Genomic DNA, 25,432 nt, shown 5'->3' on the forward strand with positions numbered 1-25,432 from the left:
ATGAAACAGGCTCTTCTTGCAAAGAGAAAAAAGTTTGAGATGAACACAAAAGCTACTATCAAAATCACTAATGAAAAACTTGATAGTGTTTGGAAAACACACCAAGAACAAAGGTAAAGTGGTTTAAGTTTTTGTGCCACAATGGTATTTTGTATAATTTCTTAGTGTCTCATGGTGAATATAACCTAAGGCAAAACATATTTTGCTTGTTTTTTTTTCCTAAGCAGGTAAAGTCTTTAATTTTGTAATCCTACTCCTCAAGAGAATTGTGATATATTTCCTAGAAGACAATAAAGATGACCTTTTTCCTTCCCCTTTCAAAGAACAATTGAGTTTTCCTTCTATGTAATAAAATTATATTCATTTTAGACCTATCCTAGCTCAACAGTAAGGCTGATGTCTTAAACCATTATTCTTGTGACAGTTAACTGTATTCAGTTATGCAGAAAAAGTTAATCTTATATTGTGAAAAATTTGTACCATTTAACTAAGTTGTGTTTACTGTTCTTTTTTTCAAAATTCATTGTTGTGCCAAAGAGGGGAAATAGTTAAGTGAAATATTCCTGTTTGGTAATCTTCTCTGATAAATAGATAGTATAAGCTGACTGAATCTACTTATCATATTAGGACATACAGGATATTCAGTAAGAAGAAATGAAAAGTAAACTGCTTTTATTAATAGATAAAATGATGTTTCTGGGAAATTCATAGTACAATAAATTGTCACTAGATTTCAAGAAGTAGAGAGCATGTGCGATAGTGTTTGTATTTATTCAGTCAGGAGCAGTACTTTTGGAACTGAGGAGTAAGTTATCCACTTAACCTCTCTGTTTCCCGTGAGAATATTTCAGCTGCTATTGTGCTATTACTGCTTTCTTCTTTTATAGTGTAAATTGTGTCAAATCAATTTTGTTTTAAATACAGTTGATATTTGTTTGTATCTTTGTGGAGTTTGACATTGCTCTTTCTTATGTTTCACAGGCAGAATCTTTATCTCAAATATGCTCAGCAGTTTCAGACTTTGTTTCGGGAGTGGGATTTAGACATGAAGAAAGCCCAGGAACAAGAAGAAAAACTAGCTGTTAGTATCAGCCTTAGCTTTAAAATGAGCTTATTGTATCAGAGTCTCAACTAGCAATCGCTCAGGCAATGATACAGGAGAGAAGGTAGAGCCCCTGAACTCAGATGGGTGAAGGTGGGTGGGAGATGTAGTGAAGGGAGAATGAGTGTTCTCTTGGGAGTGCCTCTGTTTATTTAGCGAAGTAGTAAGGTCACCGTTTAGGAGTAAGGATGGTGGATAAGTTGTTGCCTTTAGGGGCAGAGAAGAAGCCCTGGAATTGTTTCCTGAGAAGACCAAGGAGATACCATTGCCAAGCAGCAATTATGGGTGCAAATTAGGTTGCTGTCATAGTGATCATGAATTTAAAGTGAGGCCACTCCACATGGCTGATGCAGAGCAGCTGGAGAGGCGGATTTCCCAGGATTGGGGTTTAGTCATGAAGACTGACAGAGAAGGGGCCAAGGTATATGTGCCATGGCATAGGTGTAATGATCGATGGTGGGATTTAAGCTGAGAAGGAGGAGAGAGGAAGTCAAGAGAGTGGGGGTTGGGAACAATGAACAGTCCTAGCATCAGCGGATGTTATTCCTGATGTAGTGTTGACCTGTATGTAGCAAGAAAGGGAATGAAGTGTAAAACAGGGAGGTAGTGGTTGAATGCTGGGGGAAATGGAAAAAGAGTATATATAGTACAGTGATCAAGGGCCTGGACCCCGGAATGGTAAATGTTTGGGATCCAATCTTGGTTGACCAGTGCTAGCTGTGAAACCAAGGACAGATTGTTTATCTGTGTGTCTCAGTTTCCTCATCTATGAAAGGGAACACAGTGAGAGTATGTACCTCATAGAGACTTTTTGAGGAATAAAAAAATGAGATCATATAGAAGAAGTCTATTAAAGTCATTGGAACCATACCTGACCCGTAGTTCCTGTTTAAGTCTTTGCTCTAATTAATATCATGTAGCTGGGGCAATTCTTGGGAATGACCGAATCCCATGACTATGGGGTATGACTATATAAGTGAGTGGCTAATGTAAAGAAGAGGATAAGTTTATTGTTGGAGTTTAGGTCAAAGAACAGAAAGGCCAGCTATTGGAAGGATCGTCTATGTGCATATTGAAGGGGCCAAGAATTAATATATATTTTGAGTATTGTTAAGAAAGAATAGTTCCTCAGCAATTACTGTTAGGAAGGATTACCTTGTAGATTTTGCCTACCCGTGGTAAACACATTATTGGAAGGGTCATTTGTGGATTTTGACCTCAAGAATGACATGTTTTGAAGATTGTTAAGAAAGAATATCTCCTACTCAGTGACTGATAGGGTAGGAATATTATATGGTTTCTGTCTTGTAGTGGTGACCACAGTTACTTCAACTTGGTCATCAAAGTTGTCAAAACAGGAAATGTTAACAAGCATTGAGTTAGAGAGAGTTCCTTTAAAGCTTAATGTATAAACATGCTTTCCAAATATTAAACGTTGCCCACATTTTACCACTTTTTCTTTTATATTTGTAGCGTATGTTTCGAGAGCAACGAAATGTTCTTCAACAAGCTAGACTTCTTCAGAGCCAGAGGCTGAAAAAAATTAAAAATTCATATGAGCAATTCCTGAAGGTCTGTTGTATTTGGTAACACAGTACATCTCATAAAAACAATATGTATATAAAAGTAGAAGATAGTCTGTGTCTATCCAAACTTATGGGGGAGAAAACATTTAGGTCGTGCCTGCCTTTAACTTGTTAAACTTTCTCCATTTTGAATTCATTGGTCTGAATACAGCCTAATTGGTAAATGTGTTTTTAGTTTTAGGATTCCTTTATACTTTTGTGAAAGTGAAAGTGTTAGTCACTCAGTCATATCTGACTCTTTGCAATCCTGTGGACTGTAGCCTCTGTCCATGGAATTCTCCAGGCAAGAATACTGGAGTCGGTTGCCATTCCCTTCTCCAGGGGAACTTCCTGACCCAGGGATCGAGCCCAGGTCTCCCACATTGCAGGCAGATTCTTTACCATCTGAGCCATCAAGGAAGCCTATAATTTTGTGGGAATCATTTAAAATGGGGAACTGCAAACTGGGAATTTAATCTAGATGTATATACATGGTGAAGAAAACTGATACTTGATTAACCTTTTTATCATAACTATTTTGTTCAGCAATGAATATTTAGTTGATCAGCCAAGGAGAAATATATACTGGAAATTTAGGAATTTAATAAATCATCTCTAAGTGTCTTTTACCTTTCTCCTATTAACTGTTGCTGCTGCATATAAAGTCAGGCAGTTGTAATTAGTGAAGACCTTTTTTGTTTTCAAATGCATTGTATGAACATTTATGGGGTATTTGCTTTTAGAATATGAGTAACTAATAGTGACTTTATATGCAAATTTACAATCACATGAGAAAGTCAAAGTGTATAACTGAATGAAAAACCCAGAAGAGGACTACATGTTTGTGGATTGAGAGTGATTTGCTGTGATATTTGCACATTAGCAAACTGTCCTCAGTGCCTGTTGTCCCCTTCTTCATATATATATGTGCATACTTATTCAGGACGTGATGTGACCCTGCACATTCCCCTTCTTTTTCAGTGACAGGGGAAGCAGAAGTGTTCTTTTGAATGATCATCTTGTCCAAATACAAGATATTAATGTATCACTCTTTTAAAACTAATTGAGATGGCTTAAGTAAAACAGCTAAAGGCTTTAAATAGATAATCTTTATTTTTTTTCTTTTTTAATTTATTTTTCCCAATTAATTTATTAGTTGGAGGCTAATTACTTTACAATATTGTAGTGGTTTTGCCATACATTGACATGAGTCAGCCATGGATTTACATGTGTTCCCCATCCTGAACCTCCCTCCCACCTCCCTCCCCATCCCATCCCTCTGGGTCTTCCCAGTGCATAAATAGATAATCTTTAAAGAGCTTTAGAATCATATATGTGCAAAAGTTATCTTGAACATGTTTCTAAGTAGACAAGGTGTAGCTCTAATGTTCCCTGAGAACCATTTACTACTAATTGGTATGAAGATTTGATAAAGTACCAAAAAAGATGCTTCTAAAGGTTATTGCTAAATGTCAGCATTTATGGTATTAACTTTAGTGTTATCTATGATGACTCCACGTCCCTTGTCCTTCCCACCCAGCAATTACTGGACTCTGCAATTTTTAGCTCTGCAACTGCAATTTCTTTCTTTAAAAAAAATTGAAGTCTGATTGATTTACAATGTTGTGTTTAGTTTTTGGTATACAGCAATTTGATTCGTTATGCATATATATATACATACATGTGTATTTTCTACAGTTTGTTGTGATCCACATAATCAAAGGCTTTGGCATAGTCAATAGAGCAGAAGTAGATGTTTTTTTTGGAACTCTCTTGCTTTTTCAATGATCCAGCAGATATTGGCAATTTGATCTCTGGTTCCACTGCCTTTTCTAAATCCAGCTTGAATATCTGGAATTTCATGTTTCACATACTGTTGAAGACTGGCTTGAGTATATATGTACATCATATACATACATATATATTTAGATACATATACATATATATATAGATTTATGTATCTAAATATACACACACACACACACATATATATATAGATCATTTTCCATTGTAGCTTATTATAAGATAGTGAATATGGTTCCCTGTGCTACACAGTAAATCCTGTGTTGTTTTTCTCTTTTATGTATAGTACAGTAGTTTGCACCTATTTCATTTCTTCCTTTGAATTCCACTGCTGCTGCCCTACCTGATTCAGGGGCTCATCATCCCTTGCTTGTTCTATTAAACTCTTGCCTGACTTCTCTCTTCTCCAATCCATCCTTCACACTTCTGTAATATGATCCTCCAAAAAGTATCCCTTCCCTCCTGCAAACCTGTCATAATAGCTTCCGAGTTTGAAGTTTCACATGTTCAACGTGTCCCCCATAACAAGACCCACCCCCTTCTCTTTGTGATTTTCCACATACATTCTTTGTCTCCTCCCACCTGTCCAGATCGGTTGCTTTCTCTGCACTAAGTCACCATTATCTCCTTGCTTTGTGTATGCTCCTCGCCTACAATAGGTTTGATTCCCTCCTTCCTTTACTAATTGACATCTTATTCTGACAACAAAGTCAGAATCAATCCTGTTTGATTGATTCAAATTACATAGCCATGGCTGAATATGCTTCCTGAATTGTTATAATGTTTTTGTCTTTTATTTTTTAATTTTAAAAATATGTAAAGAAAAACACAGCTGAGCTGGAAACCTCTCCTTAGTTTTTTATCTTTTTTTTTTTTTTGATAGGATGGAAGGAGGACTACTCTTATTTTTAGATAGGATGCACCTGGTCAATATTTGCTGAATGAATGGTAAAGATTTAGAAATAAATTTGTTTTTCATCATGTAGTGAGGTCATAGTAGAGCTCATTCTATTCCCTCCAATGGGGCTATGTTGCACTCATTATTAGTCACTATACATGCATTGTTACTTATTGTTTAGAAAGCTCATTAGAGGGTTTTTAAATTCTGGTATTTCATTCCATGGGACCATCGATCTTTTTGTTTTTACTCCCCCTTAACTTCCTTAAGTTATTGTTTTGAGCAAAGGGTAAGGTGATTGTACCACTGTAATAATACAATTTGACTCAAGTCAGCATTTAGAAGATCTATTAAGTGAGTATTTCAATATCCACGTATTTGTTACAGTATTTTTATTTGGAATAAATAATGAGCATCCTTTGAATATTAAGTGTTATTACTTTTGAACTTTAATCATATCCATTTAGAATGTGAGAGAAAACTGGTGCTTTCTCACTGAACTAGACTTTCTTTTTTAGCATATGGAGGAGTTAGAGAAGGATCACGAACATTTTCTGAATGATGAGCAAAGTGAAATTCGACAAGGAATGGCCATGCTGCAAGACAAAATTATCGTTGAAGCTGTAAGTAGTGTGTATTTAATACCAAGTACTATGAAGGGATGTGAGCATTGGGGTATTTTTTTTTAATGACGTGTATATAACATTACCTAAATAATATGCAGATGTTTAATATTTCTTTCCTTTCTGAAACAGCTGCAGAATGAACTGCAAATGCTTCAAAAGTTTCTCCTGTCCCTGTTATTCTGAGGGCTTTGGGGAAAGAGCTTGAACCCAAGTTGTATGATACAAATGCAACATCAGCCACACTGAACCACATTATTTTATTTTTATTTTTTATTCTATTTGTTCATTTTTTATGAACCACATTATTTTAAAAATTGTAGTTAAAGGGGGTACATCTTATTTATCTTAGCACAGTTTTTCAGTGCAAGACTCCTCTATGTGTTAAAGCCTATATAAAACCCAGACAGTTTGTGACTATAATCAGCAATTCTCAAATTATAATCGTTAAGCTTTCAGCTCTTTTTGATAGTAACATTAATGTTTTGTACCTAACAGTGTCAAATAAACTTTTAGCAATAAAGGTGATTTAATTCTAGGTTTGTCATCAGTGTGTTCTATATCAGTCCAAGGAGTATAGAAAGAAAAGGAGCCTGGTGGGCTACCGTTCATGGGGTTGCAAAGAGTCAGACAAGACTGAGTGACTAACACATCCACACCAATTAAGTAACATTTTGATGTCTCTGTGGAAATAACATATTTACAAACCCATGTCTCAGCACGTTGTTCTCACTTAAGGAAAAAAATTAAAGAGTATAAGATCCATTCTATCTGTGCGCCCCTTTGTATTTACTCATTAGTTTACAGATCCAATTCCAAAGGAAAAAAAAATGATTTCAAAGGAAAAATCTACCCCATTGCTTTATAAAAATTATTAAGAGCAACTTACATTTCTTTTTTTAATTAACTGAACTGCTAAAATATCAGTAAGAGAACAGACCTAGCTATTGAAATACATAAATATCAGTGCTGAGACATGGCTTGTGACTACGTCATTTCCACAGAGACATCAAAATGTTACTTTAATTGGTGTGAGAGTGTTAGTCACTCAGTCATGTCCAACTCTTTGCAACCCCATGGATGGTAGCCCCCCAGGCTCCCTTGTCCATGAAATTCTCCAGGCAAGAATACTGGCATGGGTTGCCATGCCCTTCTCCAGGGTATCTTCCCGACCCAGGGATCAAACCCAGGTCTCCAGCATTGCAGGCAGATTTTTACCATTTGAGCTGGTTCATTATTAAATGACACGTGGCCTTAGCATTGATCAAAAGTGTTCCATTAATATATGCATGTATGCCAATTTGCTTCAGTCTCATTTGACTCTTTGTGACCCTATGGACTGTAGCCCACCAGGCTCCTCTGTCCATGGGTTTCTCCAGGCAAGAATACTGGAGTGGGTTGCCATGCCCTCCTCCAGCGGATCTTCCCAACTCAGGGATCGAACCCGTGTCCCTTGTGTGTCTTGCATTGGCAGGCAGTTTCTTTACCACTAGTGCCACCTAGGAAGCCCTCATCAATATATACATACACTTAATTACTTACAGTTAAAATATTTCATGTCTGTCTTTAAATATAAATTGCCTACAGTGCTTTGTTTTCAAGTTTCACATTCATTGACTATGTGGAAAGTTGATTTTTATTCACCTGAAAACTTGGATAATTAATTCCTGTGCCTTTCCTTTTGTTTTGGGCATTTTTTTAACACATAATAGCACAACACTCTCTTCATTTGGACACATGTTATTTAATAAACATGGCATTGTTTCAGAATATATTGAAAGAAGTCAGTTAAACATCTTTTTCCAAGTTACTCAAATTGCTTTCTTGACCCATTCAAAACAATATATTCCTATTTGGAGAGGAGGAGTGACTCTCTCCTGTTTTTCTGTGTGTTTTTCCCTTTAATTCTGGCCCTATATACCAGCTTCCTCTTTAAGATTTTCCAAGATTTTTAAAAACAAGCCCATATAGATTCTCCTTTTCTGACTTGAATGACATATGTCCCATGGACTGTAGCCTGCCAGTCTCCTTCTGTCCATGGGATTTCCCAGGCAAGAATACTGGAGTGGGTTACCATTTCCTTCTCCAAGAGATCTTCCCAACCCAGGGATTGAACCCAGGTCTCCTGCATTAGCAGGTGGCTTCTTTACCACTGAGCAACCTGGGAAGCCACCTTTGGTGACCATTTTTCTTTCTCCGTCAGCACTTTTCTTTCATGTCACTTGTGCCTTAGCTGGTATTTTATTTTTCACAAGAGGGAAAGTTTCGTGTCCACTGTTCTGTGACAATGAGATTTTAACTCAGAATATCAGGACAAGTGGCCCTAAAGCAAATGTAAAGACTCATTTTTCCCCCCTCTGAACTGGCAAGACCAATTTCTTTTACTAAATACAAATTTCAGAAAAACCACAGTTTGAGTTTCTAAATCCTAGTTGGTAGACATATATTTTCTTTTGTTTCATAGTAACTAAACACTTGCTTTGCAAACATCAAGGAAATCCTTTCTTCTCATATCCTTTGACTGGACAATTGCAGTGCTCTAAGGCATGCGCTTAGGTAGTATCACGACTTAATGTTTCGATTTATAGTGTTTAAAGTGTCACCTTTTGTTGCAATCAAAGTAAGCAAGGCAGATATCCTTCATGTCCTGGATTTTTATCTAACCCTGCAGCAACAAACCCCCAAATGTCTAATAAGGATTTCTCTTCTGACACAGAGATTGCTAAAATTTTGAATCCTCAGGATTGACACTGAGTTTTGGAGCTGTATTTCTGATTACATGTCCAGACTGCTGCACTCTCATTCTGATCATACGTCTGAGCCCAAATGTTGATGATTACAATGGAGGCTTCTTGTCGTCTCCTTCAGCTACTACTCAGTCACTAAGCTTGTGAACCTGATCAGGTGCTTGATGACATGATGTCTAGAAAACATTACAATGAAGGTGTCTTGAAATTTATAGACACAAAACACTAAATGTGGCATCATACAAATGATGCAATGACCTTTGCAAACAAGAACAAAATATAAAAGGTTTCATGGTCTGTCTTTCCTGAAGCAGTGGCTATTTTCCTGCTATCCCTTAAATCTCAAACTGTAGCCTAAATTTTTTTCACTGAAAATAGGACATTTTAGAACAGTGTTCTGTATTTCAAAATATATGAACCTCACTGGAGTTGCATGGAATACACAGGAGTTGCAGGAACACATAGGAGTTGCAGGAACACACAGTTACAGAGACTGAGTCACAGAGGTAAAAGGACTAGGCTGAAATGCTAAGGCTTGAAAGACATGAGATCTAGTACTTCTGACTCCAGATTCTGTCAACTGTATGCTACACAAGGAGACCACAGATCTTTAACCTGAAAGGTCCATCAGTCATTAATATGTAATCATCTCATTCGGTCAGATAATTATCTTATTCTTTTGAGGTTATTTCTAAGAAGGCCAAAGTCTTGAAATAAACACCATAGTTGAGGGGAGGCAGATAGAAAGCTGCGATGCATACAAAATTTAGAGGAAGGCTCAAGGCTAGCTCTTGAGGAAATTTACCCACAAACCAAGGTCAAGTGGTTTCTTTCAGCAACTGAATTCCAGGAGAAAAAGGAGCCTCCTGCCTCCGTCTTTCAGAGAGGGGTTTCTCCTGACCCAGTAGGGAGAAACATTCATATCACCTCCTTGACTTTACTTGAGTAACTCCATCTTGCTTCCCACCACCCTTCCCCCTTTTAGACTGAGGTATAATTCACGTATCACACAGTGTTCATTTCAAGTGTACAGGGTAATGACTTCATATTTTTATGTGTTGCAAAATGATCACCATATTGTGTCTAATTGGCATCCTTTACCTTTTCTCTGAGGCTGGAACTTGGTCCCCTGCAGAGGTACTAGGGGTGACTAGGGGCATGCCCCCTTTGTTCGACTCACTCATCATTTTACAGAAGAAGCAAGTCTGACTTACATAGACAGGGTTTGCATCCTCAGCTCACCGTAGCACCTGCCACTAGGGCACACTAGGCCAATTCACTCCTTTACAAAATTGGCTTTGGAATTTTTTTCCTACCTGATATTTAAGCTGTGTATTACCAATTCCATATGGCAGTCCACATCTAAGTACATAAAGGAAATTCTAAGGTGACTATCTGACAGATATTTTGAATAATTACCTCTATGTATTAAATTTGGATTGCTTTTAGCCTTAAAAGTATGTTTGGGGGGTTAGCAAATCAAATATTCTGGTTTCCAGACACTTTTAAGAATACTGCCTGAATAGCTCTTTCATGTGTCAGAGGATTAAATAGTTACATCTCACCACTACAGGAAGAATGGAAGACCTTTGGGGAGATTAAGAATGGACATTAATTTGTTGATTTATTTCAAGAATAGTGTAGTCATGCTAAAGTGAAGGATAATCACGTGTCTTCCAATGGTCTGTGAACTTGGCACAATACAGATAGAGATTTTTTTAAAAGTTAATTTGACAGACAGGGTGAGGTTTTTCAAATTATCCAAAGATTCACTGCAGGGCTTCTTTTCCCACACTTTCTTATGTGTTAGTGTAACAGTAGCAGCTTGAGAAAGGTCAGCGAGACAGAGAAAAATGCAAGACAGTTGTTCAGAAACACTGTGAATTGAAGAGCAAACATAAGCTTAACATATCCCAGCAAAATGTGAAATTTGATAATGCTGCATTTTCCTATATGGAGGTGTTTGTTACCAACACTGATTGTTTTTCCTCAATCAGTGGCCAGGTTACACTTTTAAGCTCTAAAATTCTATATTTTATAGTCATTTTGGAAAATGTATGTGTAACTCACATCCCTTTGTTAAGCACAGTGTAATTAAAACAAATTTAACCTTTTCTTGGTGACCCAGAGTCATCATCATGAATACAAATTATGTTTTCTTCTCAGGGACCTACAGATCTATAGGGCTGCTTGCTTCTTGCACAAAGTGGTCTCAGAACCCTGCACTTGGCAGTTCTGTCTGTTTTTGTTTGTTTCTTCAATAGTGGTATACAGTTGTATTTTTTAAAAATCATTTATTTATTTTAATTGGAAGATATTTATTTACAATATTGTGATGCTTTTTGCCATACATCAGTATGTGATTTACAGATTATAAGAAGCAATTCTAACTATAGCTCAGAAACATTTGCTGTATAGATTCTAGAGACATCAGTCTAAAAATAAAAGACCTGTCCAGTAAACACAGTGACTTAAAGACACAGTGCACTTTTGATGGTGTGAGGTACATATAAGGAAGTAAGCATATTATACATCTGTGAGTTCACATTCATGTAATTTGATGAAAATCACTGTTTATTTCAGTAACAAATTTTGACTGCTTTAGCTTTTATTTTTAGGGCTGAGTATTACTTCCCACTAACTGATTCAAATTCAGACAGGTAAAGTATAAGGAGACCATTTAATCTGACACCTGATATGGGGATGCATGAGTGCGTGCTCAGCCCCTCGTTTGTGTCCAACTGTTTGTGACCCCATGGACTGTAGCCAACCAGGCTCCTCTGTCCATGGGATTTACCAAGCAAGAATACTGGAGTGGGTAGTCATTTCATCCTCCAGGGGATCCTCCTGACCCAGGGATCAAACCCACATCTCTTACCTCTCCTGCATTGGCAGGTGGGTTCTTTTTTTTTTTTTGGCAGGTGAGTTCTTTTACCACTAACACTACCTGGGAAGCCCCTGTTGGCTCGGATGGTAAACAATCTGCCTGCAGTGCAGGAGACTTGAGTTTGATCCCTGGGTCTGGAAGATCCCCTGGAGAAGGGCATGGTCACCTACTCCAGTATTCTTGCCTGGAGAATTCCATGGATATATACTGGAATACTGATACCTAAACCACTTAAATTCATGACTGAGTAACCTAATAAGTTTTCTTATACCAGATTCCTTGATACCAGAAAATTGTAATGGATAATAACAGTTAAAGCAATAAGTAAAGAACTTACTCTAAGGGGGGAAGTCTGGCTCCCTGAATACAACATTAATACATAGCACAGTCTCACAGTGTCCGACCCTTGCAACCCCATGGACTGTAGCTCACCAGGCTCCTCTTCCCATGGGATTTCCCAGGCAAGAATACCAGAGTGGGTTGCCATTTCCTTCTCCAGGGGATCTTCCCAACTGCAGGCGGTATGCAATAGTGCATGCAGTAAGGTGAATCACATAGCCTAAAGGAGTAACCAGACCAGATCTATACTTTATAGATTTCCACAGAGCCTCATGGTGTTACTCAGAGGTCATGTAGGTTTGGGTCAATCTTATATACACAGTGTTTTATGTCAGTGAAGGACTAGCAGAAATGAAAGGGATTTACTCTATACATATTTTACTATGTTGAAGGCCATCAGCCCAGTGGTTGCTAGTTAATACATTGTTGCCCAGATCTCTAAAGTGTGCTTCAGTTTAGTTCAGTCACTCAGTTGTGTCCGACTTTTTGGACCCTATGGACTGCAGCATGCCAGGCCTCCCTGTCCATCACCAACTCCCGGTCCTTGCTCAAATCCTTGTCCATCAAGTCGGTGATGCCATCCAACCATCTCATCCTCTGTCCTCCCTTCTTTTCCTGCCTTCAATCTTTCGCAGATTCAGAGTCTTTTCCAATGAGTCAGTTCTTTGCATCAGGTGGCCCAAGTATTGGAGTTTCAGCTTCAACATCAGTCCTTAGAATGAATATTCAGGACTGACTTCCTTTAGGATGGCTGGTTGGATCTCCTTGCAGTCCAAGGGACTCTCAAGAATCTTCTCCAACACCACAGTTCAAAAGCATCCATTCTCTGACACTCAGCTTTCTTTATGGTCCAAATCTCACATCCATACATGACTAGTGGAAAAACCAAAGTTTTGACTAGATGGACCTTTGTCAGCAAAGTAATGTCTCTGCTTTTTAATATGCTGTCTAGGTTGGTCATAACTTTTCTTCCAAGGAGCAAGTGTCTTTTACTTTCATGGCTGCAGTCACCATCTGCAGTGATTATGGAGCCCAAGAAAATAAAGTCTGTCACTGTTTCCATTGTTTCCCCATCTATTTGCCATGAAGTGATGGGACCAGATGCCGTGATCTTCATTTTTTGAATGTTGAGTTTTAAGCCAGCATTTTCACTGTCCCCTTTCACTTTGATCAAGAGGCTCTTCAGTCCCTCTTCGTTTTCTGCCATAAGGGTGGTGTCATCTGTGTATCTGAGGTGATTGATATTTCTCCTGGCAATCTTGATTCCAGCTTTTGCTTCATCCAGCCTGGCATTTCATATGATGTACTTTGCATCTAAGTTAAATAAACAGGGTGGCAGTATACAGCCTTGACATACTCCTTTCCCAGTTTGAAACCAATCCATTGTTCCATGTTCGGTTCTAACTGTTGCTTCTTGACCTGCATACAGATTTCTCAAGAGGCAGGTAAGGTGGTCAGGTATTCCCATCTCTTGAAGAATTTTCCACAGTTTATTGTGATCCACACAGTCAAAGGCTTTGGCATAGTCAGTAAAGCAGAAGTAGACGTTTTGCTGGAACTTTCTTCCTTTTTCTGTGATCCAACGGGTGTTGGCAATTTGATCTCTAGTTCTATACAAATGTTAAAATCAGTGATTAGCAGGAGTTTAGCTCTGCCCTGGAGTGTTGCCCACACATCACTCCTCCTCTCTCTGTCTCTGTCTCTCTGTTTTTTGCATTCTGACTTCAGGGGTCTGAAATGTAAAATTCTACAAGGGAACCCATTACACTTTTATCCATGTGAGTCAGGATTCTCTTAGCACTGCTCCTCCAAAACATATAAAGGGACAAATTAAGTGTTGAGGCTCACTAAATCCAGAATCATCTGTGTGCATTAAAACAGCTTTATTCTTGCTTATTTGTAGAGCAGAAACTGATGGTATTTTCTATGCCATATGATTACTGGGAGTGTCAGATGAAACAGTGAGGGTGAAATGTGTAGGCACAAATTACGTGCGGAATAAACGTTAGTTGTTAGTGACCCATTGCTTCATTAATCTTCTGAAAACCATGGACACCTAACGATGAGACCAGCATCCAGCCATGTGGATATAATATGTGGTACCCAAACAATTTGGGTTAATTTTCCCACCACTTTTCTTCTTATGTAAATGTTGAGTTCATGACCTTGGCCTCCTATGAACCCACTTTTTTTTTTCTTTTTTAAAAATTATTTTTTTATTGAAGGATAATTGCTTTACAGATTTTTTGTTTTCTGTCAAACCTCAACATGAATCATTCATAGGTGTACATATTTCCCCTCCCTTTTGAACCTCCCTCCCATCTTCCTCCCCATTCCACCCGTCTAGGTTGATACAGAGCCCCTGTTTGAGTTTCCTGAGCCATACAGCAAATTCCCATTGGCTATTTTACATATTGTAATGTAAGTTTCCATGTTGCTCTTTCTATACATCTCACCCTCTTCTCCACCCTCCCCATGTCCATAAGTCTATTCTCTATGTCTGTTTCTCCATTGTTTCCATGTAAATAAATTCTTCAGTACCATTTTTCTAGATTATGTATATATGCATTAGAATATGATATTTATCTTTCTCTTTCTGACTTACTTCACTCTGTATAATAGATTCTAGGTTCATCCACCTCATTAGAACTGACTCATATGTGTTCCTTTTTATGGTAGAGTAATATTCCATTGTGTATATGTACCACGACTTCTTTATCCATTCATCTGTTGATGGACATCTAGGTTGCTTCCATGTTTAACTACTGTAAAAAGTGCTGCAATGAACAATGGGATACATGTGTCTTTTTCAATTTTGGTTTCCTCAGGGTATATGCCTAGGAGTGGGATTGCTGGATCATATGGTGGTTTTATTCCTAGTTTTTAAAGGAATCTCCATACCGTCTTCCATAGTGGCTATATCAACTTACATTCCCACCAACAGTGCAAGAACATTCCCTTTTCTCCACACCCTCTCCAGCATTTATTCTTTGTAGACGTTTTGATGATGGCCATTCTGACCAGTGTGAAGTGACATCTCATTGTAGTTTTGATTTGCATTTCTCTAATAATGAATGATGTTGTGCAGATTTTCATGTGTTTGTTAGCGATCTATATGTCTTCTTTGGAGAAATGTCTGTTTAGGTCTTGTCCCACTTTTTGATTGGGTTGTTTGTTTTTCTGGTATTGAGTTGTATGAGCTGCTTGTATATTTTGGAAATTAATCCTTTGGCAGTTGTTTCATTTGCTAGTATTTTCTCCCACTTTGAGGGTTGTCATTTCATCTTGTTTAGTGTTTCTTTGCTGTGAAAAAGCTTTTAAGTTTAATCAGGCCCCACTTGTTTACTTTTGTTTTTATTTCCATTACTCTAAGAGGTTGGTCATAGAGGATCTTGCTTTGATTTATGTCATCAAGTGTTCTGCCTATGTTTTCTTCTAAGAGTTTTATAGTTTCTGATCTTCCATTTAGGTCTTTAATCCATTTTGAGTTTATCTTTGTGTATGGAGGTAGGAAGTGTTCTAATTTCATTATTTTACATGTAGCTGTCCAGTTTTCCCAGCACCATTTATTGAAGAGGCTGTCTTTGTCCCAGTGTATATTCTTGTCTCCTTTCCAAAAAATAAGGTACCCACAGGTGCATGGGCTTATTTCTGGGCTTCCTATCTTGTTCCATTGGTGTATATTTCTGTTTTTGTGCCAGTGCCATACTGTCTTGATGACTGTAGCTTTGTAGTATAATCTGAAGTCAGGAAGGTTGATTCTTTCAGCTCCATTCTTCTTTCTAAAGACTGCTTTGGCTATTTGGGGTCTTTTATGTTTCCATTTGAGTTGTGAAATTTTTTGTTCTAGTTCTATGAAAAATGCCATGGGTAATTTGCTAGGGATTGCACTGAATCTGTAGATTGCATTTGGTAGTATACTCATTTCCACAACATTGATTCTTCCTACCCAGGAACATGGAATATCTCTCCACCTGTTTATATAATCTGTGATTTTTTCATTAGTGTCTTATAATTTCCTGTGTACAGTTCTTTTGTCTCCTTAAGTAAGTTTATTCTTAGATATTTAATTCTTTTTGTTGCAGTGGTGAATGGGATTGATTACTTAATTGCTCTTTCTGATTTTTCATTGTTAGTATACAGAAATGCAAGTGATTTCTGCATATTGATTTTGTATCCTGAAATTTTGGTAAATTTACTGGTTAGCTCTAGTAATTTTATGATTCTATCTTTAGGGTTTTCTATGTACAGTATCATGCCATCTGCAAACAGTGAGAGCTTTACTTCTTTTCTGATCTGGATTCCTTTTGTTTCTTTTTCTTATCTGATTGCTGTAACTAGGACTTCCAGAACTATGTTGATTAATAGTGGCGTAAGTGGACACCCTTGTCTTGTTCCTGATCTTAGGGGCTATGCTTTCATTTTTTCACCATTGAGAATAATGTTTGCTGTAGGCTTATCATATATGGCCCTTATTATTATTTTGAGGTATGTTCCTTCTGTGCCCATTTTTTGAAGAGTTTTAATCACAGATGAGTGCTGAATTTTGTCAAAGGCTTTTTCTGCATCTATTGAGATCATGATATGGTTTTATCCTTCAGTTTGTTCATTTGGTGTATCACATTGGTTGATTTGCATATATTGAAGAATCCTTGCATTCCTGGAATAAGCCCAACTTGATCATGGTGTATGAGCTTTTTGACGTGTTTCTGAATTCTGTTTGCTAAAATTTTGTTGAGGATTTTTGCGTTTATGTTCATCAATGATATTGACCTGTTGTATTCTTTTTCTGTGTTGTGTTTGTTTGGTTTTGGTAAATCAGGGTGATGGTGGCCTTGTAGAATGAGTTTGGAAGTGTTCCTTCCTCTGCAATTTTTTAAAAGAGTTTTTGAAAGATAGGCATTAGCTCTTCTCTAAATGTTTGATAGAATTCTCCTGTGAAGCCATCTGACCCTGGGCTTTTGTTTTTTGGGAGATTTTTGATCACTGCCTCAATTTCAGTGCTTGCAATTGGGTTGTTCATAATTTCTATTTCTTCCTGGTTCAGTCTTGGAAGATTGGACTTTTCTAAGAATCTGTCCATTTATTCCAGGCTATCTATTTTATTGCCATATAGTTGCTCATAATAGTCTTTTATAATCTTTTGTATTTCTGCATTGTTTGTTGTAACCTCTTGTTTTTCATTTCTAATTTTGTTGATTTGATTCTTCTCTCTTTTTTTCTTGATGAGTCTGGCTAAAGGTTTTTCAATTTTGTTTATCTTCTCAAAAAACAAGCTTTTAGTTTTATTAATCTTTACTGTTGTTACTTTCATTTAATTTTAATTTATTTCTGCTCAGATCTTTATGATTTCTTTGCTTCTACTAATTTTGGGGGGTTTTGTTCTTCTTTTTCCAATTGTTTTAGGTGTAAAGTTAGGTTGTCTGTTTGATGTTTTTCTTGTTTCTTGAGGTAGGACTGTATTGCTATAAACTCCCTCTTAGAACTGCTTTCCCTACATCCCATAGGTTTTGAGTTGTCATGTTTTTATTGTTATTTGTTTCTGAAAATTTTTTTATTTCCCTTTTGATTTCTTCAGTAATCTGTTGGTTATTTAGAAACGTGTTGTATAATCTTCATGTGTTTGTATTGCTTACAGTTTTTTTCTTGTAATTGATATCTCATCTCATAGTGTTGTAGTCAGAGAAGATGCTTGATATGATTTCAATTTTCTTCAATTTACTGAGGTTTGATTTGTGACCCAAGATGTTGTCTCTCCCTGGAGAATGTTCCATGGGCACTTGAGAAGAGGGTGTATTCTTCCGCATTTGGATGGAATGTCCTGAAGATATCAATGAGATCCATCTCATCTAAAGTATCATTTAAGACTTGTGTTCCCTTATTAATTTTGTATTTTGATGATCTGCCCATTGGTGTGAGTGGGGTGTTAAAGTCTTCTACTATTATTGAGTTACTGTCAATTTCTCCTTTTATGCCTGTTAGTGTTTGTCTTATGTATTGAGGTGCTCCTATGTTGGTGCATAGATGTTTACAATTGTTATGTCTTCCTCTTGGGTTGATCCCTTGATCATTATGTAGTTTCCTTCCTTATCTCTTGTCATCTTCTTTACTTTAAGGTCTGTTTTGTCTGATATGAGGATTGCTACTCCAGCTTTCTTTTGCTTCCCATTTGCATAGAATATATTTTTCCATCCTCTCACTTTCAGTCTATATGTGTCTTTAGGTCTGAAGTGTGTTTCTTATAGACAGCATATATATGGGTCTTGTGTTTGTATCCCTTCAGCCAGTCTTGTCTTTTGGTTGGAGCATTTAATCCATTCACATTTAAAGTAATTATTGATATACATGTTTCTATTGCCATTTTCTTAATTGTTTGGGGTTGGTTTTGTAGATCTTCTTTCTTCTCTTGTATTTCTTGACTATATAAGTCCCTTTAACATTTGTTGTCAAGCTGGTTTGGTGGTACAACTTATTTTAAATTTTGCTTGTCTGGAAACCTTTCTATTTCCCCTTCAATTTTGAATGAGATCCTTGCTGTGTACAGTAATCTTGGTTGTAGATTTTTCCCTTTCAGTACTTTAAATATATCCTGCCATTCCCTTCTGGCCTGCACAGTTTCTGCTGAAAGATCAGTTGTTAAGCATACGGGGTTTCCCTTGTATGTTACTTGTTGCTTCTCCCTTGCTGCTTTTAATATTCTTTCTTTGTGTTTAGTGTTTTTTAGTTTGATTAGTATGTGTCTTGGTGTGTCTCTCTTTGGGTTTATCCTGTATGGGACTGTTTGTGCATCTAGGACTTGATTGACTATTTCCTTTTCCATGTTGGGGAAATTTTAACTGCAAGGAGAAAAGAACAGCAGGAAAGGCAAACAAAGGAATAAATGTAGAAAAAATAAAATAGGTCTAAAAATTAAAAATTAAAATTATAAAAAAGAGAAAAGAAAAGAATGGAAGAAAGAAAAAAGGGGAAAAAAGGAAAGCTCTACATAACTTCAAAAGCCAAATGTAGATGCAGAGGTTTATAACAACAATAAAAAGTATGACTGAATATACACATATACATATACACCCATAAGCAGAATCAAAACAGTCCAACAAAAATAAAGTACTGACCCAGTACTTTATTTAATATACTGACCCATTAAACAAAGGAAACCAAGAATTATATCTTCCGGAACAAAACTAACTAAAGCACAAACTGGAAAACAAAACTAAAGCAAGGTGTCAATTTTGGAATTAAGCAATGAAAATAAACAAATATGATGAGAGAAGAGGAGAGAAAGGAAAGAAAGAATAAATATGCAAAATTAGTTAGATAGAGGTAAATAAAGATTTATATACATTAAAGATTAACTGCAAGGGAAAAGAACTTTAGGAAAAGCAAGCAAAGGAATAAATGTAGAAAAATAAAAATAGGTTTTAAAATAAAATTTAAAAAAAGAAAAAAAGGAAAATCCCACAGAACTGCAAAAGCCCAACATAGAGGCAGAGATTTATAACAACAATAAAAAATGTGACTGAAGGAAAAAAAGCTCAAAAGCTTCATTGGATTTCATAGTGCCAATAAAATCGACAACTACAACAGAGGGAGATCAAAGAGGAAAAAAAAGAATCTACAGAACAAGTCAAAAATTAAGATTAATAGATGTTTTTCTTGAGTCACTACTGTCAGAGTCCTTTCCCTCACTGGGAGTCACAGTGCACCTTACCTAGCTAGGATACCCTCCAACACTCTGCTGACCTCTGGACCTGCTGTAGGGGCAGATCATATTCTAATCTGGTCCTCCCCGTGTGTGTTCCTGCCTCCAGTGTCCACAGCTATCAGAACTAGTGCGTTTTCTTTTGTGGGAGCTCTCAATGACCTTTTACATATTCCATAGACAACAGTTCAGTTCATTTCAGTCGCTCAGTCATGTCTGACTCTTTGCAACCCCATGAATTGCAGCATGCCAGTCCTCCCTGTCCATCACCAGCTCCCAGAGTTCACCCAAACCCATGTCCATTGAGTCAGTGATGCCATCCAACCATCTCATCCTCTGTCGTCCCCTTCTCCTCCTGCCCTCAATCTTTCACAGAATCAGGGTCTTTTCAAATGAGTCAGCTCTTCGCATCATGTGGCCAGAGTATTGGAGTTTCAGCTTCAGCATCATTCCTTCCAATGAACACCAAAGACTGATCTCCTTTAGGATGGACTGGTTGCTTCTCCTTGCAGTCCAAGGGACTCTCAAGAGTCTTCTCCAACACCACAGCTCAAAAGCATCAGTTCTTTTGCACTCAGCTTTCTTTATAGTTCAACTCTCACATCCATACATGACCACTGGAAAAACCATAGCCTTGACTAGATGGACCTCTGTTGGCAAAGTAATGTCTCTGCTTTTTAACATGCTGTCTAGGTTGGTCATAATTTTCCTTCCAAGGAGTAAGCATCTTTTAATTTCATGGCTGCAGTCACCATCTGCAGTGATTTTGGAGCCCAGAAAAATAAAGTCAGCCTCTGTTTCCCCATCTATTTGCCATGAAGTGATGGGACCAGATGCCATGATCTTAGTTTTTTGAATGTTGACTTTTAAGCCAACTTTTTCACTCTCCTCTTTCACTTTCTTCAAGAGGGTCTTTAGTGCTTCTTCACTTTCTGCCATAAGGGTGCTGTCATCTGCATATCTGAGGTTATTGATATTTCTCCTGGCAATCTTGATTCCAGCTTGTGCTTCTTCCAGCCCAGCGTTTCTCATGATGTACTCTGCATAGAAGTTAAATAAGCAGGGTGACAACATACAGACTTGATGTACTCCTTTTCCTATTTGGAACCAGTCTTTTGTTCCATGTCCAGTTCTAACTATTGTTTCCTGACCTGCATACAGGTTTCTCAAGAGGCAGGTCAGGTGGTCTGGTATTCCCATCTTTTTCAGAATTTTCCACAGTTTACTGTGATCCACACAGTCAAAGGCTTTGGCATAGTCAGTAAAGCAGAAATAGATGCTTTTCTGGAACTCTCTTGCTTTTTCAGTGATCCAGAGGATGTTGGCAATTTGATCTCTTGTTCCTCTGCCTTTTCTAAAATCAGCTTGAACATCTGGAAGTTCATGGTTCACGTATTGCTGAAGCCTGGCTTGAAGAATTTTGAGCATTACTTTACTAGTGTGTGAGATGAGTGCAATTGTGTGGTAATTTGAGCATTCTTTGGGATTGCCTTTCTTTGGGATTGAAATGAAAACAGACCTTTTCCAGTCCTGTGGCCACTGCTGAGTTTTCCAAATTTGCTGGCATATTGAGTGCAGCACTTTCACAGCATCATCTTTTAGGATTTGAAATAGCTCAACTGGTATTCCATCACCTCCACTAGCTTTGTTTGTAGTGATGCTTCCTAAGGCCCACCTGACTTCACATTCCAGGATGTCTGACTCTAGGTGAGTGATCACACCTTCATGATTATCTGGGTTGTGAAGATCTTTTTTGTACTGCTCTGTGTATTCTTGCCACCTCTTCTTAATATCTTCTGCTTCTGTTAGGTCCCTAACATTTCTGTCCTTTATTGTGCCCATCTTTGCATGAAATGTTCCCTTGGTATCTCTAATTTTCTTGAAGAGATCTCTAGTCTTTCCCATTCTCTTGTTTTCCTCTATTTTTTTGCATTGATTGCTGAGGACAGCTTTCTTATCTCTTCTTGCTGTTCTTTGGAACTCTGCATGGAGTCTGCCTAGTTGATCATGCAGATTTAATCTGCAACTTGTACAGCTGGTGGCAAGGTTTAGGGTATTGTTCCTTAGCCACACTGCCCCTGGTTTTCAATTGTGGTTTTATTTCCACCTGTACATGTGGATTATCCACTGGGTTTGCTCCTGAGGCTGCCCTGGAGGACTTGTGTTTGCCTCTGTGAGGGCCAGGTGTGGAGGTGGTACAGCTGATTGGGTCGCAGCAGTTCTGATAGCACCAGGTACTCAGAGGAGTTGGTGGCTAGGGCAGTAGGAAATATAGTGCTCTAGAAGGGTATAACAACCAGTATTGTCCAATACCCTCTAGTATTCTTGCCTGGCGAACCCCCCTCCCTGACAGAGAAGCCTGGCAGGACACAGTCTACAGGGTTGCAAAGAATCAGACATGACCAAAATGACCCTGCTCGCATAGACGCTAGATTTTTTTTGCCTGTGGCAGCTCTGGCCCAGTGAGAGCTGAGCGTGACAGTAACACAGCTGCCTGGCTTGAGGGGACCCTGGCAGCACCATGTGTGCAGAGACACGGACTGCCTCCAGTGCAGAAGTTATGGCCCTAACCAGACTGTTTTATCGAGCCTCTTGTAGCTGGCGATCAGAAGGACTCTCTAGCCAGTCTTTCTCCAAAGCTCCACCCGTTCAGGCACTTAGAGGGCTCCCTTGCCTGGGGTCCTTCTCTGTTGTTCGGTGCGTCAGGCACATGGAGGGGGATGGGCTCCCCTGGCTGGGGTCCTACTCTGTGGATCAGTACATCAGGCACTTAAAGGGGCACCCTGGGTGGGGTCCTACTCTGTAGATTGGTGTGTCAGTCACTTAAAGGAGTGCCTTGGGTGTGGTCCTACACTGCAGTTCAGTGCGTTAGGCGTTTGATGGGCCAGCCTCTCTTTTGTTAGGCTGCTGATGCTGGTGTATGGAGAGAGAGTGGCTGTGGTGATGGCCCCACCCCCTACCCATGACTCAGCAGTATCACCTTCTTTCCATGTCTGCTTGGCTTTCCTCCACCAGCATACCCCAACACCATCTCCTCCCTCACATCCCCTCAGTCCGTCTCTCTGCAGTAAACAGCAGACCTCGCCCTGGGATTGCTCCACAATCCCTAAACTCCAGCTCCCAGCTGCTGCATCTTCCAGGGACCAGTGTCCCTGTCTGGAGTATGTATGGCTACAGCAAGGACTGTCTGATTCTCATTCCATTTAGGCTGCCACAGATCAGCTGTTTCACTCTCAGACTTAAATGTTTCTCCTTTGACTCAGACAGTTGTCCCAATATGGGGATCCGACTGCTGCTTCAGTTCCCCCACCTGCCAAGGGCAGGTCCAGTCCTACTGACACTCCTGTTTTCCCCCTAGTTCCTTTGTCCTACAGAATTTTGCATGGCTCTATATATTCTTTTCCACTGGTCAGGTACTCCTGTCTACTCTCAGCTGGTGTTCTGCATGCACTTCTGTGTCTGAAGGTTTATTCTTGATGTATCCGTGGAGAGAGATGTGCTCCACATCCACCTACTCCTCTGCCATCTTGTCCCCATGAACCCAGTTTTATCAACATACTGAGTTCACCAACCAACCAACCAACCAAGCAGAAGACAAAAATACTTCTCATTGTGGGGATTTTAACCGTATAAAAATTTATAGAAATGCAAAGTAGCAAGTTTTCTTTCCCAATGTTGAGAAACATGTTTCAAATATAAACTATTATAATGGACATATTTGTTTTAAAATTTACTCTATGAGATACATTTTGGCCTGTAAAAGTTGAACTAGTGTACTGAACTTTGTATTAGGGAAACTGGCTTATCCTCTTCTATACGGTAATATGTTCAGGCATAGGGGAAAGTGCCATAATGCAGTATAGAGGATAACAACATTATAAAACAAAGAAAAATGGCCAAGAGTTGGAACTGACATTAAATACAGTGCAAGGATTTTTGAAGAAGATAAGCAGTACACTATTGTTCTGCTGAATATTTTTCAAGTGCCCATAATAAATATAAATACTCAGGTTTACCATTTAGGCCTTCATTGTTGCCCCTCAAAAGGCAGATATCACAAAGATGGTCACTGAAGCCACCTGAATTTCAGTTACAACAGTTCTAAGATGGAAGAGTGAACAAAGTAATAGAAGTGAGGTTTGCACATAAAATTCCTGAACGTGGAGGACAGTTGATCTGGTGTTAAGCACCAAAATTGTAGAAATATCAGCAGACTTGGCTTATTTTTTTTACCTTTGTTCTTGTTGTTGCTTAGTAGCTAAGTCGTGTCTCAGTCTTTAGCTATATCTCCTGATGGGACATGGACACGAAGGGAAGTACAAAGTAACATCTATGATGTATTCTCACCAAAAAGTCAAATCTGAGTCTGTTGAATCTCATCAGTTTACAGTAAATAACTGTGGCTAGAAGAACAGGTAAAGAAACACAAGAGGGATGCAACCAGCCAAACCCAGGGTTTCTGAAATTTTAGGACACAAGGACCTCATTTCTTCAACAAATAAAAGGCAAGGAAAAGCAAGAGGAGAGAGACTGATAATAGACTTGAGAGACTAACAAGCATGACAGAGAGAGGCAGGGTGCAGGCATTGGTTGAATCCTGACTTGAACAAGCTGAGAATTTAAAGACATTTATGGAATAATCTGGGAAATTTAAACACTGACTGGATATTAGATAATACTAGGAATTATTGACAGTTCATAAAGTCTGTTGTTTTAAGAAATGGATGTATGTATGCAAGGGCTGTGAGTAAAAGGGTGTCTAGGATTTCCTTTAAAATGGCTGAATGGGGGTGGGGTAGTAACAGAGCTCGAACAGGATATATGTGAAACAGAATGAGGTGTAACTTAATGGATGAAGCTGGGTGGTGTATAGGTGGAGATCATTAGTGTTCTTTCTACCTTTATGCACATTTGACAGCTTGCTTTCAAAAAGCACGGCCAATTTCCTTCTTCCATATTCTCAAAACCTCAGAAAACCTCTCAGTGCTTCTTGGCTCTTTTCAGCCATGTGGTGTATGTGAATGGGGAATGTGTGGGCTTTGTACTCAGATAGACATAGACTCAACACTAGGTGATGTGGAACACACGACTCAACTTTGCCTGTCCTCAGTGTCCCATTCTGTAAAATGAGATAACCCCCATTGACCTTGCAGAATTGGTGTAAAGATCAGATATACAAACCGCTTGTTCATGACAGTCATTATTATCCTTTGTTTGGCTCCCAACCTAGTGTCTGGATCATGGTACGTGCTGAATAAATCTTCGTTTAGGGGTTAAATGAGTTTATTATGAATGAACTGTTAGCATATTTTAAATTGACTTCACCGTTAGTACCTTTAGTTTTGTCTGCTATGGATTATGGCCAAACTTCTCAGTCTAGATGAAATTCAAGAATATCTATCAGTTTATGAATCCAGCACCTTCTCTTACTACTCTCCAAAGAGAATCTTCAAGCCTGTTCCCCCTCTTACTGTCTAAAATCATCCTCATCCTCACTTCCCTGTTTGCCTACCTTCCCAAAGGCCCTTATAACCTGTTGATCCCCATACAGAACAGAGAGTGGAGAAGAAAGTTGTCATAAATAGTGCCCAGTCGAAAGTGAAATAAAAGTTGCTCAATCATGTCCGACTCATCACTACCCCATGGATTGTAGCCCCCCGGGCTTCTCTGTCCATGGAATTCTCCAGGTAAGAATACCAGAGTGTATTGCCGTTCCCTTCTCCAAGGGATCTTCCTGACCCAGGGATTGAACCTGGGTCTCCTGCATTG

The 25,432-nt window shown here is 38.5% G+C and overlaps 1 protein-coding gene across 1 annotated transcript in view; it reads left to right on the forward strand.

Annotated features, from left to right (window-relative positions):
* LOC122689427 (synaptonemal complex protein 3-like) overlaps positions 1-25,432 on the forward strand; it is a 37,901-nt gene continuing 12,469 nt past the window's right edge. The window contains exons 1-4 of the mRNA XM_043895836.1: positions 1-113; positions 982-1,081; positions 2,576-2,674; positions 5,887-5,991. Of these exons, the coding sequence (XP_043751771.1) occupies positions 1-113; positions 982-1,081; positions 2,576-2,674; positions 5,887-5,991 (417 nt within the window). The remainder of the gene's footprint in view (positions 114-981; positions 1,082-2,575; positions 2,675-5,886; positions 5,992-25,432) is intronic.

This window comes from Cervus elaphus, chromosome X (genome assembly GCF_910594005.1).
Source record: "Cervus elaphus chromosome X, mCerEla1.1, whole genome shotgun sequence".
NCBI lineage: Eukaryota > Metazoa > Chordata > Mammalia > Artiodactyla > Cervidae > Cervus > Cervus elaphus.